The sequence below is a fragment of the Primulina tabacum genome, chromosome 15 (genome assembly GCF_025594145.1).
Source record: "Primulina tabacum isolate GXHZ01 chromosome 15, ASM2559414v2, whole genome shotgun sequence".
NCBI classification, from domain to species: Eukaryota; Viridiplantae; Streptophyta; class Magnoliopsida; order Lamiales; family Gesneriaceae; genus Primulina; species Primulina tabacum.
The window spans coordinates 28,916,533-28,931,987 of NC_134564.1; the positions used below are offsets into that span (position 1 = coordinate 28,916,533).

The 15,455-nt window shown below is 32.4% G+C and overlaps 1 protein-coding gene across 1 annotated transcript; it reads right to left on the reverse strand.

Annotated features, from left to right (window-relative positions):
* Positions 1-12,170: 12,170 nt before the first annotated feature.
* On the reverse strand, positions 12,171-14,503 carry LOC142527148 (putative protein phosphatase 2C 8). The gene is made up of 3 exons (XM_075631872.1): positions 13,799-14,503; positions 12,726-12,831; positions 12,171-12,598 (listed from the first exon to the last, which is right to left on the reverse strand). Exons 1-3 carry the CDS (start codon positions 14,225-14,227, stop codon positions 12,393-12,395), a joined length of 741 nt encoding a protein of 246 aa, XP_075487987.1. The 5' UTR covers positions 14,228-14,503; the 3' UTR covers positions 12,171-12,392.
* Positions 14,504-15,455: the final 952 nt, after the last annotated feature.

Here is a 15,455-nt window from a genome sequence, read left to right on the forward strand (position 1 = left end):
AATGTGATAATTTTCTTCTATATTACAAGGTTCACGGATACATGATAGTATAAAATGTCCCCTAATGGAAATGATTAAACCAATTCTAAAGAAAATATGCATCTTATTAAAAGACGCCTTATAAAATTTATTGACATTGCTTTGGAATACACATAGTAAATGTTAATAAAATAACTTTTTTGATTTATACATTTTATGATCACATGTTTCATTTTTCTTTCGAAATAATAGGTTGTTGTGTATATTATGAAGAAATTTTGTAGATAAAATCACAACTCATTTGTATAAAAATATTAATGAAACAATTATTTGGGAATGTGGATTTAGACGAAATTACTGAATTTTTAAAAAAAGTATTTATCATTAATTTTATTGAATGTGATTTAAAATATTTTTTTTACCGCATGTTAAAATATAATAATATATAATATTTTGAAATTAAAGAATTAAATATGTATTAAGGTTGGTGGTCGACATCAATACACTAAACACGATAAGCATAATGACATTGCCTTAGATTAACACAAGCTAAAATTTTTATATATGATAGTGATTATTAGTCAAAAAAATTAATAGACATGCATTATATTTAAAAAAAAAATTTAAAATTAGCGAGAAAATAGTTTTATTTTTATTTTATATAACTATATTATTTTTTTCAATTTAAATATATATTCATTTTTTACTAATTTTTAATAATATCATCCCGTGCATCGCACGGGTTAAATACTAATAAAACAAACTAAATTACACAACTGTCCTCAAAGTTTAATTTATTCTCTTTTTATATTTTAAAAAATAATTTATATGTAGCAAGAATATTTTATAGGTGTCTATTTAACGAGTCACCTTTATTCAAATTTAAATAAATATTGCTATATTAACTATTAAAAAATAATTTAATAAAATATTAATTTTCAAAAAATTATTCAATTTATACATGATATATTGTGATTGTATAATTTAAATCAACATATAGATAATATATTGTGGGTAATTATAAGTTTGATGATGTGTTGCAAACAGAAAAATATATAAGTAATATAATTCAACATACAAGTAAATTCAGCAAAAACATATCAGCAGATGTTCGCGCTTACTCGGAAGACCTCATCTAATCCATATAGATCAACCAATATCAATTTGAAGAAGCATTTGATAAAAATGAACTTAATGTCATCCGACCATACTGAATATTTTTTTCGGGTGAACTTTGAATATTTCCTTATTTGGTCAAGCCCAATAATAAGCAAATCATATGATTCAGATAATGTTGGTCAGGCCCAATAATAAGCAAATCATATGATTCAGATAATGTTCTGGGCACAAAGGAAAAATTAATATGATCGTTCTACATAAGTGCTCCAAAAATTAATTGTCGCATTCTACATTGAATAAAAACAAAAGACACATAACATCGAGTACTATTTTTGTTATGGTCTTACTGTGAACAATTCTAGCCATTCAAATTTGAATGTTTCAATCACTCTATGTAAGGACAATTCAAGACTCAGATACGACTCTATGAACTGCTTATATAATTTCATCTATCTGAGATTTTCAATGTAAAATCAAGCTTTGTTGACATACAATCAAGCACAAGCATAAAGTTTTGTCTGATCTATTTGAAGGATCTTGGTTTTAATTTCGACTCAAAGTGTTTTAAATTTGTATCATTTAGCGTGTGAGTATTTGTAACCGGAAAAAATAGTCTTTCTGTGCAAATTCCTGAAAGTTGTGAAAGGTATACTAGCAATTTCACTAAGGCATTTGGTAAGTCCCACTGAAGTGCGTTGAGCTTCTAATTATCAAAGTCTATTGGTGAAATTATTCTGAAAACAGAAGAACGAGAGATGTAGAAGTGTTTTGCCCTTAATTAAAATTCCATAAACAATTTATTGTGTTTTTCCTTTTCAGCACATCATTTATTGTATCTGTCAATTGTTTTAGGTTTGCCGATTTTGATAATCTTTTGGTTCACTAAGTTCGGCTGGACTATTTCCTCACATTTATTCGATAAGTTGTCTGTTGCACTCAGAAGTTAGAGATTTGATATTGACTGCTAACAAAACTTGAGATCCCCAAGTTTAAGAGAAGAAAATTATGTGAGGTATTTATTTACCCCCTTCTAAACACTTTGTTGTGTTGTAAAAATGCTAACAATTTTGATTTTAATGATAAAAAAACTTATTATTGTGTTTCTAATATATTTACTCAAGTGTGAAATTACCAGTTTAAGTTGGAAGCTGAAACTCGAATTAGCAAACGGCTATACTCTAGTAAGGTGTAGTTTTTTTTATGATATCTCACAAACTAGAGATCCAAATGACAATACGCCAAAAGGGTTGAAAGGAAACACAAATTTATACAAGTCATAATCAGGCCAGTCATGTTATTTCAGAAGTTATCTAAGCTAACCGGATGCTTCAATGTACAGCTAAAGGTAACAGAAACAACAAACGGCTAGACTTGAGCAGTTCTGGTATTTTGGTTATATCGCTCAGCTATATTATCAGAATGGAATGATTCAACATACGTTATAATCTAAGAAAATAGTATACAAATCATCTTCCAAAGTTAAAGTTTGAATCAAAGCTTAAAAAGCTGATAAACCGTGATGCATTTGTTGGTTCTGCAACGCGGATACAACTACCGGCTAGACATGAACAGTTATAGTAGTTTGAGCATAAATATCTCATATAAACTTGAAATTGAGTGATTCTTAATTCTATGGAAAGCTTAGAAAAAAGGAATAAAACTTTTTTGTTCATCTATTTTCCCAGATATCGATTAATCAAGAGCTATAATCAAGAGACCAAGCAAGATAGACTTGCATCATCTTGTACATAGTCTTGTATATTTAGCTTATCTCATTTATACAAGCGATTCATAAATCTTTGGAAAGCTAAGAGAAATGGCTACAATTTTCATGTTTTTCACTTTGTACAGAAATAGGCGAATCAAGATATATACCAGTTAGAGTTTAACCTTCAACTCCAACCGTTGAAATCCAGTCGCTAAACTTCGGACCCCAACTCTAGATATTGAAATCCAGCTGCTGAACTTTGAACCGCCAACTTAGCCGCTCCAAAATAGCCCCATATGAGAAAATGGCCTGCAAGTCAAATATGACCGTTTTAAAGTCAGAAACAGTACAATATTTTCCAGACAATCATATTCTTGTTTCAAACGTTCATATCATTCTTTAATGCCATAAATACAAAATTTTGAAGAAGAGACAACAAGCCTTTGATAAAGATTAAAATCATGAGCATATTGTACAACAAAAATAAGCTAGAATGATGGCAAACCCAAAAATGGAGTCTAAATAGATATATTATCTTAGTGAGAGTTATCTCCTCTATGTGAGAATATATTTGAGAGATAAATACACTGTAAAAAATTAAATCCTCAAACACACAATCACTTATATATATACATTAAAGTGGATTTTCAAAGTTTAGATGAGTTATAATCTTTACACAAAAGATGTAAAAGATTGTCTTTGTAGTTTTGGAATAAGAGACGTTAAATATTATGCAGATTATGAGGTTACAGTTTACAATTAAGAGTGTACGAGGAGTTTTGATTAGGAAAATGATAAGTTCTAAGTCGAAATGAGTTTGTATAAATTGTTGTAAAAATCAAAGTCTTCTAGTGAATCCTTCCTAAGTGGAAGCAGGGTGACGTAGGATTTGTTAATCTTCGAATATCTATAAAAAAATTATGACTATTTATTTATCGTATTTACTCACTATTATTACTATTTTAAGATGCATTGTTGAAATATTTTATGTGTTCTTACCAAAATATTGCATACATAATGTTAGAGAAAATGCTTCAACCAAACCGTTTTTATACATTCAACTTGCATATATTTTAAAGATTTTCAAAATATTTTAATATGTTTTTAGAAAGATTAATTAGATTAATTTCGGCTTTGATTTGAAGTCAAACTCGATTTAATTTCTCAATACTCAGTTCATTTTTGAACATTTTAAGAACACGCTATTGTAGCTATTTTTATCGCAAAAATATTTTAAAATGTTTATTCACCCTTCCTATAAACACATTTTCGATCCCAACACACCTACATCGACCTTAACAAGTGGTATCAGAGAAGGTTTATCTTGACCTCTGAACCATCAAAATCAATGGCCTCATTCAACAAGATTACAATGTTCTCCAAGGAATAATTTAATGACTGGAAGACCAGAATGCAAGCCCACCTTGCGACTCAAGATGATTATATGTGGTACATAGTTATTGATGGACTGATGTAAATCATGAAAATTAATGATGTTGTTGTTATTAGCGGAGAACCTCAAATGATCAAAAAATCTCAAATATGAATTGTGATACATCTTGTCCCACATTTAAAAAATTAAAGATTTAAAACGAGTTTATAATGGCTTACAATGGACTTCTATAGTAACTTAAATTAATCATTTTCGTAAAGCGATGACGAATACGAAATAGTTTCTATAGGGGCCCATTGTGCAGTCACGCGTGTTCAAGGTGTGACAGAATGGTATCAGAGACGGTCATGGGCATGGAACATCGGGAAATAAGTGCTAACAGGGCAAAGTGTTACGTGCATGAGAGCCACTTCTTGAACCTGCATGGCAAAATGCTATATGACGGGAGCCACTTCTTGAACCTGTAGGAGCCACCTCTAGATTATCGGCGTTGGTGGATCGAGTGGTCAGGCCGCTACGAAGACGTCACGTTCTGAAGGAAGGATGATTGTGATACCTCTTGTCCCACATCTAAAAAATTAAATATTTAAAATGAGTTTATAATGGGCTTACAATAGACTTCTATAGCAACTTGAGTTAATCATTTTTGTAAAAACGAGGACGAATACGAAGTAGTTGCTATAGGAGCCCATTGTGTAGTCATGCAGATGCGGGACCGGGCTCGGAGCGTGATATGAATGAACTTTAAAGGATAAAAAAACAAATCTTGACAAAGTGGCCAAAGACATTATGTAGAAAACTCTTGATCAGATTACAATCAACATTATTAAGAAGTTTTACATTGCCAAGAGTTTTGGCAAAAGTTAACTCAGTTATGTGAAGATAATGATTAAATCAAGGAAAACAAACTCACCTTGGCTATGCAGAAGTACGAAAATATAAAAATGAAGCTTGGAGAATCTATAAGTGTTTTCGATGAGATATTTTGCGATGTAATGATAGAGTTATCTGCTCTCGGAAAATTATACATCAACAGAGAAGTCGCTTTGAAATTCATGAGCGAATTGCCTACATAATGATATGTCAAAGCTAATTATACAAGAGAATCAAATTATTTGAACAATGTGGAACTATATGATTTGTTTGCAAATATAAAAGCATACGAGTTTGAGTCAGAAACAAGAGCTTTAGGAGAGTCATCCTCTATTCAGCCAACCAAAGCCCTAACAGAAAATGTTGAACCAAATCATGAGAAGATTGTTGATCAAATCAGTGATTATCCAATATCTTTGTTTGTGAAGAAATTAAGAAGATCTATTAATAATAATAAAAGACAATTTCAGATCAGAACAAGAGCTACAAGAATGATTCATCTGAAAATGTTATGGCTTATTTCAATTGTAGAAAGAGAGAACATTTCACAGTTAAGTGCCTAGGCCGAAGAAAGATGATTCAAATAAGCATAAAGAATTCAAAAAGGGCGATAAAAAGTTCAAAAAGAACAAAAGACAATTAATGTTGAAGAAATCAAGAGCAAATGAGTTGATTCATATTTTACTATGCTAATTCAGATAGCCAATCTAGTAACAGTGATGATGAGAAAGTTCAGTGCCTTATGGCCAATGCTGAGCTGGAAATGACAAAATACGAGGTTTTCAACTTTGACTCTATATAACTTACACGCAATGATCTTGTTAAATCATCGTTTGATATACTATAGGAGTACTCAAAAGTTTCTAAATCATTCGAGGAAGTCAAAACTGAAATATAAGCTTACTTGTCCAAATCAATAAATCCAACTGTTTATAGAAAGAAAGTGTAGCGCCCTTACCCGAAATGCCTACATAAACAAATTTGTCATACATCAATAAAGTTTCATTAAACATAATCAGAGTTCTAATAATATGCGGAAACTGATAAAACCAATAGAAATAATAACCCAGAGAATCTCTGCTACACTAGCGATAAGACCTGAATAAAATGTTATAAAATCATATAAAAATCTGTACAACACAGAACTGATGCTCTCCATGGAGAAACACTTGGTCATATGCAACCTTATCCAGAAGATCTTGCCATTGTTTTTCAACTCTCACATCTCTAATGGTGCCAAAAGGTAGGGTTTCCTAGAAATAGGCGAAACACTTGGTAATATGCAACCTTATCGAGAAGATCTTGCCATTGTTTTTCAACTCTCACATCTCTGATGGTGCCAAAAGGTAGGGTTTCCTAGAAATAGGCGTTGTCACTAGCATTAACTCAATCCCGAAATCCACTTCTCTCATTGGAGGCAATCCCAGAATATTGTCGGGAAACACATCAGGAAATTCATCCATCATTGGGATATTCTGGACATCTTCACCTTCCGTTGATGTGTCAATAGCATAGATGAGGTAACCGTCTCATCCTTTCTCTAATGTGTGTTAAACTTTCAACATAGATATCACAGGCATCGGAGGTCGAGCTCGCTCACTATAGAAAAATCAACTCTCATCTCCTTTTAGGCGGAACTGAACTAATCGTTGATAGAAATCTACTATAGCTCTATACTTGGTCAGAAAGTTGATAACTATGATGCAATCAAAGTCATCCATGGCTAGGATAATCAGGTTCCTGGATAGATACTATCCCTCAAACTCTAGAAGGCATTCTAACACTAGGCATTTAGCAAGAACTTCTAAACCTATAGGTGTAGACATGGGCATCATAACATTAATGAAATGTATGGCGACTTATTTTTCTTGACAAACCGAGATAATGTTAATGAATGTTATACTCATGTATCTAACAAGATATATGCAAGAATACCAAATAAAATAAATGTATTTGTTACGACCCTTTCATAATCGGCCTCGGCCTGCTCCTGGTTATGGGCAAAATGTTTTCCCTGGACTTGAGGACGCTGTTGAGATCCTGCTCATTGGGAACCATAGTTCATCTATTGAACTGATACCTCAGACTATCTATCTCCATGAGTTCCCGAGCCTTGTTCACTCTAGTCTCCCTGATAAGGCCAAATCTTACAAAGATTTTAGGGATTTGATTTGATAATATTTGCCCTTATCTAGACTTTTTATCCTAATTATGTGCTTAATTTAATTAATAATTGTAGATTTGAATAAAAAGTGAAAAGTGTTTAAATTAGGAGATAAAATAAATTTGCTAGATTTCAAAGGAAATAAAATATTCTTATTCCTTGATGATATTGAATTTTTGGAGAAATCTATGTAAATCTTGACAAATATCTTATCTACACTTTCTTTACTTGATATGGGCTTAAAAAGAAAAAAAGGAGAGGCCCATTGAGGAGAATAAAAGGGCAGAAGCGTACAAGAGAAGAAAGGCAGCCGAGAACAGAAGTACTGAAGGAGACGGAATAGGAGAACAGCGCGAAAGAAGAAAAAAGGGGAGGAAGAAGGAAGGCAAAACCAGCGAGGAATTCCTCACACGCTACAAATCACTGAGATTTCTTTCATTCCTTCTTAATCATGTTTTCTGCATTTAATTTAAACACTGATTTTGGCTTTTGTTTTAAGTTTATGGAGTAGATTTTTATAGACTAAGGCCATGATAGGGCCGAGACATATTATTTTTTGATGTTTTGAGTTTAATTCAATTAGATTATTTATTTTATTCATTGATTGATGTCGTTTATCACGTGTTCTTTTAATCTGGCCAATTAAATAGAATATTTGTTGGTTAATCTAAAATCGGAAGGCGATAGATTAATATTTGCTTCACACATCAATCAACACATGGTTAAATTGACTAGAAATAGTATTCGATTTCAGTGTGCGACTTTAGGTTGAAAAACTGGAATTTCACAGCGATCTAATGCGGTTAAATCTAATTAAATTCAGTTAGGAATAATTGGACTGTTAGATTTAATTAGGTTTATTAATTCGAGGAATCGTTTAATAAATAATTTTGGGAATTCCGTCGTGAATTAAATAATTAATTTATTGAATATGAATTTGACACGTAGATTATAAATTGTCTCGGTACCGTTGTGCGCCTTAGTCGTTTTTAAATAATTTGAATTTGCGTCTAAATTAATAGTTTGTATTAGTTTTGCTTTAGTTAATTTATTTAAATCGTGTTATTTAGTTTTAATTAATTTATCTCCCATCATTTGAATTTTATTAGCCTTAAACATCGATCTCTGTGGGTACGATACCTGGACTCATCTCCAAATACTATTACTTGACATAGTCCGCTTGCTAGATTTATTCCCAACAGAAATCGTCGGTCACTCCCCATTTGGGGAAATTTTTCTTAATATGGCCCATGCCACCACAAGTGAAACAAGATCTAGAATCATTAAGGAAATTATCATACGGTAATTCCTTACACAGTGCTCACACTAAAACTTTTTTCTGCCAAAGTGATGGACGCTAGAAGAACCTGAAGTTGATGACAATGATTTCTTAAAAGATTGACCTCGTGGCCCCAAAGAAAGGCCCTCTGTTTCCACACCACATCTTTCTCCTCGCAATATTGATCTCTTCTTGCTAACAACGGTAGACAAGGCCCTCATAAGAAGTAAGATTGTCATTGACGGTCACCTGGCCATAGATGTCCTTGTTCAACTCATTTAGAAACATGGAGTACTTTATTGCAGAATTCTCAATGACACAAGGAGCAAAGGACAAGAGGTCGATGAAGCACCTTTGATACTCCTCGATGGAAGAGTCACCATACTGCATGGTTAGAAGCTCTATTTCCTTCGCCTAGCGATGAGATGGGGGAAAGTAGTTTGTCAAGAACGCCTAGCGGAAATGTTCCCACTGGAACTGTCCAAAATGCTGGACCAAGGTCTCTGATGTGGCCTTCCACTGCTTCATAGCCTTCCCCTGAATCATAAAATTGGCCATCTCCATTTTCTCGCCAAAAACACTTCTCCGTCCGTTCCACACCTAAGCCACATCTGATCCTTCCTTGCCGGTAAGGGGTGGAGGTCCAACTTTCACAAAGTTCATAATATTAACCTGGTCCTTCCGACGCCTATCCCGATGATCATGGAGATGATCAAGGTGGTGCTCTTGAAGGTGCTCCTCATGGAGGTCATGAACATACTCATACTCATGACGACTACCATGACTGCTGCCCTTTCCACGGTTTCTTCCTTCTGACATCCGAATGGAAATTTTTGAAGCAGTAAAACCAAAAATAGATTATCCATTTCGAAAACATCTTTGCATGCTCAGATACCACCTAAATGTGACGCTCTTATCCAAAACGCCTACATTAAAAAATTATAGCATGCAATAATAAAAATTAAATAACCACTAATCAGATTCGTAACACAAAATGCTGGAAACTTGATAAAACCAATGGAAAATAAAGTTAGTACATCTCTATACTAGCGCTAAACTTGAATAAAATATTATACAATCATATCGAAACTATCTCAACCCGAAAATAAAATAACTAGAAATAAACCCTGAGGAATCTCCTCTCAAGGCACTTGATCTCTACTGGCCACCCCTGGCTCCTCCTTGCCCGTCCAACCTAAGACCTGTCCCGTGGAATGCGTGTCTAAGATTAAAACAAAGATGGAGTGACACATCACCCAATACATAAAGTATAAGTTTACAAACCTATATATTCATGCATGAATCACGAACTGGTGATCATGTATCAAATTGGAAACTCATGATCTATCTATTTCTAGGCCCTGAGTGTGTATCTCGCTGGTCCATAGAGTCATTTGGTGTCTCACACACTCATGTAAAGATCTTTGACATGAAATTTCCTTGTTATCATAGCACGTTGGTCCGTAGAGTCAGTGGGTGGCTCACGAGACCCGATCGTCCAAAAAATAGGGTCGAGCGACCCTTATTAGATCGAGGCTTATCTCAAAGAATTCAAGGATTGACAAGATATGAAAATACCACATAAAATATCATGACAGATAAAACATCCATAATAATCATATGACAAGTAAAATTCAACACATAAGCATGCATGCAAAGCTATATATCTTAGTCTGTACTTATGTACCTCTACTATAGTGCTACATTATACTGGTTGTCTACTTGCTCCAAGCCTATATATTATCAGATAAACACTATTACTCCTCAGATACGATTATAACTTATACAGTATACCCCAATCATAGCTAAGGCCCTCATATCATACATTCATCCATCATCAGCCCCTTGTGTTCGATAGTTTTTCACTTGTTTTCTACTCTTACAGATCTTCCGAAATTGCTTTGAAGCTTGTCGGAATGAATAGAAAAGTCTAGAATTCACAAACACTTGAGATTACGCTATATAAATGAGTGTAAAATTTTGATTCTCGGATGGCATATTTACAGGCTGAGTTCAGAAGCTCTAAACTCGGATTCCCGTGCAAGATGGAGAGAGAGGAGGGTGAAAGAGTGAAATTGATATTTTAGGGAGTTGAAAAAAAAAGAAATAAATCCTAACAAGAGAATTGAGAGCAAATTTGTGATTGAGTTTGAGATTTTGGAGCAATTTCCTTATAATATATATATATATATATATATATATATATTGGTTAGGAGTTACATGGTCATCTAAAAATTTATATATATATATATATATATATATATATATTGGTTAGGAGTTACATGGTCATCTAAAAATTTAAAAATACAAATAAAGATAAATAAATATTTTTAAAATTTTTAAAGATTTTCAAAAGTTGATAACATATGCGAGTTAAATATAAGTTCCAAATTTAGTAGAGTATGGTTATAAAAATTGAGTATTTTGTAATTTGATAGACTGTCGCTAAAATAGCAACGATCTTCTTAAACCGTCGCTAAATTTAATATGCGATGGTTATATTAAAAACCGTCGCTACTAGAGCGACGGTTTATTAAAAACGTCGCTATAATAGCGACGGTTTATTATAGCGATGTTTTTAATAAACCGTTATAGCGACGGTTTATTATAGCGATGTTTTTAATAAACCGTCGCTAAGCCACCCGTTTTTTTGTAGTGGATGTATTTTTTAAAATTAAAAAAATGTTAAATCAAATCACCAAAAATAGTTACTTTGTGGCCTCATGCATTATAATATAAAATAGTAAGTATAATATAAATGTGCGCTTATCTGTTTGATTACGTTAGAGTCGAAATGAATAATGATCAAAGTTAATGTTTTACTTTATTTCTTTTAATCGACAATAATCACATGTTCAACTATCTATAAACGACTTAAAAATTTCCTAAACGTGACAAAATTAGTTAATCAAAAAATTAATTAGTTGCACAATCTAATGAATTTTGATTTACAAAAACGTATTTAATTAATCGTTATGATATATGCTTGCATATATTATTAATAATATGAGAGATAATTAATTCCATTGTTCCATTTTTTAGTAAAGCAATTTATCGGCCCGCTTCTAAAATTGTGATATAACACACTTTAAAACCATCAATGGATAACATTTCATTTAAAACTAAACAGTGTCAAAATCGGATCCGACCCGTCAACTATACACATGTTGACTTGAAAAAAAATCAAGTTTGGGTTTGAGGTTTTCATATTCGCCGAAAAAATGAACGGGTGAGGATCAATCTAGGTTGATCCAAAAATTTTACTTTTTTCTTAAAAAATAATATAATTAATAAATATTGGTTATATTTTTATATATGGTATATTTGATAAAATATTTATTATATATTTATATCATAAATTTTCATAATTAATATTTATTTTGTACATCTTTTATTTTTTATACAATTATTTATTTGATATAGTAAATATATTTGAATTTTCTATCATTAAACTTTAAAATTTAAATCATATATAAGATAAATTTTGTTATTACATGTATAAATTAAAATATTTTTTTTTGAATTTAATATTATTTTTTAAAAAAACAAGTTGAGTTAGGTTAGTCGAGTTTGGGTTGTAATTGTTCGCATTAGTTTGAATTTGAGTTGAACACTTTTTAAATAGTACTATGCATCAATTCCAACCCGACCCACACGAGATGACACCCCTGATCAAAACACTTCTTCTTATAGTACAACAGCAAGTCATCAACCCTCTCACAAGCACGACAAAAAAACAACCTCAATCCAAAATGAACTTTACCACACATAAAACACACACGAAATCCTAGAAAACCATGAACATGCCACAAAACAATACAAAGAAAAAAGAGACCAAATATCGAGCTACGAGTTATCACAATTGTTGCATCTTTTATTACTGCAGCAGTACGACGATAACTGTGATATTATCTCTACTGCCCTTTGCAATGGCCAGCTCGACTAGGGTGGCCGCGGCGTCCGAAGCGCATTGTCCCGCTAAGTGCCGGCTCCCTAGTCCCCCACGGAGACTCTTAGATTCGGTTCGCTCCGTGACCGTGACTTCCGGCTGGGAGCTGATGTATGGTTTCAAGTGATGATCGCCTGTTGGTGGAGACATACATATATACAGTGTGTATATACTAATTTAATACAGTAGTACTGTAAAATATTTAGAAAAATCCAAAACCTGTACGCCAGAAATTAAATAGTGGGTTATGTTATTATGTACCTATGGACCTCGAAGTGGGAAGCACCCCTTGTACACGCCAACCCTTTCGGTTTACGATACTTCCTCCCGCAGCCTCAACCCTCTCCTTCTCGTCTGGTCGCTCGGGCTAAATGTTCACAATAGATATAAATATTCGAGAATTTTAAGGAAACAAATTGTGAAATGTGGATAAATTAAAGGTGATGTTACTGAAGTAGAGGTAATTGGATTCATTTATCCTATGCAATGTCAAAACAACATGAAACTAGTGTGAAATTAAAATCGGGATTTTTTTAGGCCTTGTCGGCATTTGTTTATCACTAGTGTTTCGCGGTGATATATAATGTGTGACATGTTAATTTTTTTATTTTTTTTTATGTTTGATAATTTTTATGTAAAAATATATATATTATTTTATTAAGATATAAAAGATTGATTGAGATAATTTGAATTTTGAGATAAATAAGAGGAAAAAAAGAAAAAAAATATGGATAAAAATTACTATTAAACGTCCACAAACAAAATTAGCTAATAAATAATATTAATGTCAAAAGAGGAAAAAAAAACTTTTTTATCACATACATACAAAACTTTTTAAACACTTATTTCTCGAATCATATACAAAAATATTATCATACTAAGTAGATAAAATGTATATATTTATTAAATATGGCAAAAACTTGTGTGACACGGTCTCACATGTCGTATTTTGTGAGACAGATCTCTTATTTGGGTCATCCATGAAAAAATATTACTTTTTATGCTAAAAGTAATAATTTTTTATTGTGAATATCGATAGAATTGACCCGTCTCACAGAAAAAATTCGTCAAACTGTCTCACAAGAGACATACTTATTAAATACAGACAAGAAGGATGCCAAACATTCAATTAAAATCTTATATTTTTAAATCACACCGTATATCCGGTGAAAATAAAATCGATAGGCCGAGATTAAATCAAAACATTTAAAAAATAAAATAATATTATATTTAAATAAGGGACCTAGAATGTTTTTTTTTACACTTCATAATTTAGGGGGAAAAAAAAACAAATATTGCAAACCAAAAACTCGAAGTAGGACAAAAAAGGGAACCTTGTGATTACTAGACAAAGGCACGGGAGCTCCACCTCGACAGAGCACCGCCCTGGAATTACCGCAGTTTGCCACCACCACATCCCCACTCCCCACCAGCACCGCCGCCGCCGTCGTCCCCATCGTCCTCTTCGCCACCGCCGCGCTACTTGCTCTTACCTCCTTTCCCTTGCTCTCCTCGAATTCCTCGTCAATTCTACTAAAACAGTCCTCCATTACCGTCTTCCAATCAAAATCATCCTCCTCCGGAAATTTCTTCGCGTTCTCTATATGCTTTTCCAGACACTTGCGAAGCCTCTCGCTGCACACTTCGGCCACCATAGCCCCGCCGTGACCATCATACACCGCGAAAAACGAGTACTCGTCGGCGAGACTCCCCTGTGGCGCCACAGTTACTGCATCCTCCATCACTCTCCTCCGGCCCATCATCGAAACGTGTCCATATACTAACCCGCGGGTTTCATTCTCCGGCGTCCCTTTTCCGTGTTCTCCTTCTTCTTCTTCCTCCTCCGCCGGGGAAGTCTTTGTGTTCTTGGGATAGGATTCGAACCCTCGGCGTCAGAGCCGATTTTAGTTTCTTTATTTCGGACCTGCTCCGGCGAGGCTGTTGCGTTTCTTCAGAGCAGAAAACCATCTCCTTGCTCGAATCCGCCATCATTTCCGTCGCTAGAACATGGGTGGCCCAAACCTCATTATATGTATAGTTTTTTTGTAACCAATATACATTTAATTCTCATTGGAAATAAAGTTCGTCTTATTAAAATACGAAATATTTTTTAATTTTATTTATATTTTTTCAGAAACAAATATATATTTAGCACTTTCATAAAAAATAAATAAATTATAATATAATAATTTAAAACAATTGAATCTCTTTAATTTATTCGATATATTCACAAGTGCATAATTTAAATTTTAAAATAATATAACAAATACGAGTATGGTTCTCACATAAATTGATATATGCTAAATTTATCTAAAATAATATTCTTTAGTTAACTAAAACAACAAGAAAATTAATTAATAAACTAATTAATATTGAAATAAGGATGAAACACAATATAAATTCAAATAATAAACAAACAATTGTTAAAATCAAAGTTCACATATCCCTTAATCTTTTTTAACGATTGAATTTTAACTCAGAAGTCATGCTTTTGACGAGATTCTCTAACCTATAAATAAAATATGTTAAGCTATATTAATCTAATTAACAAAATGCATTAACAAAATGTTCTTATGTTATTTAACAATTGCAATTAAATTAGCAAACCGTTGAATCTTCTAACTTATCTATTGGACTATGTCTAATTTTAATTTCAAGTCAAGAAATTAAGTATTTTAAATGAATTACGAATTTTAGCATTTAAGGGCTAAAATTAATTTATCGAGTGAAATAGAGACATTAAGTATTTTAATTAGCAAATTTCAAAAAATAAGAGATTTAAATACCTCAACTCGAAATACAATAATTTAATAATTATTTTTATGATTTAATTAATATAAATTAGTTAGTATTTAATTATGAATAGAATTTTAAAATTGTAGGACTCTTAATTTGTCAAATTTTCAATTAATTGGAGGTCTTAATTATTAATTTAAAAGCTTGATTAATTAACCTAAACACCTAATAATATTCTAAGCAATATATAAAAGA

What these genes read in the sequence shown, in the direction of transcription:
- LOC142527148 (XM_075631872.1), bottom strand. Translation starts at nt 14,227, where the DNA reads ATGATGGGCCGGAGGAGAGTGATGGAGGATGCAGTAACTGTGGCGCCA. An exon ending in CTTTGTCTAGTAATCACAAG is followed by an intron (nt 12,832 to 13,798) that starts GTTCCCTTTTTT and finishes GTGAACATTTAG; the next exon opens with CCCGAGCGACCAGACGAGAA. An exon ending in TCCCACTTCGAGGTCCATAG is followed by an intron (nt 12,599 to 12,725) that starts GTACATAATAAC and finishes CTCCACCAACAG; the next exon opens with GCGATCATCACTTGAAACCA.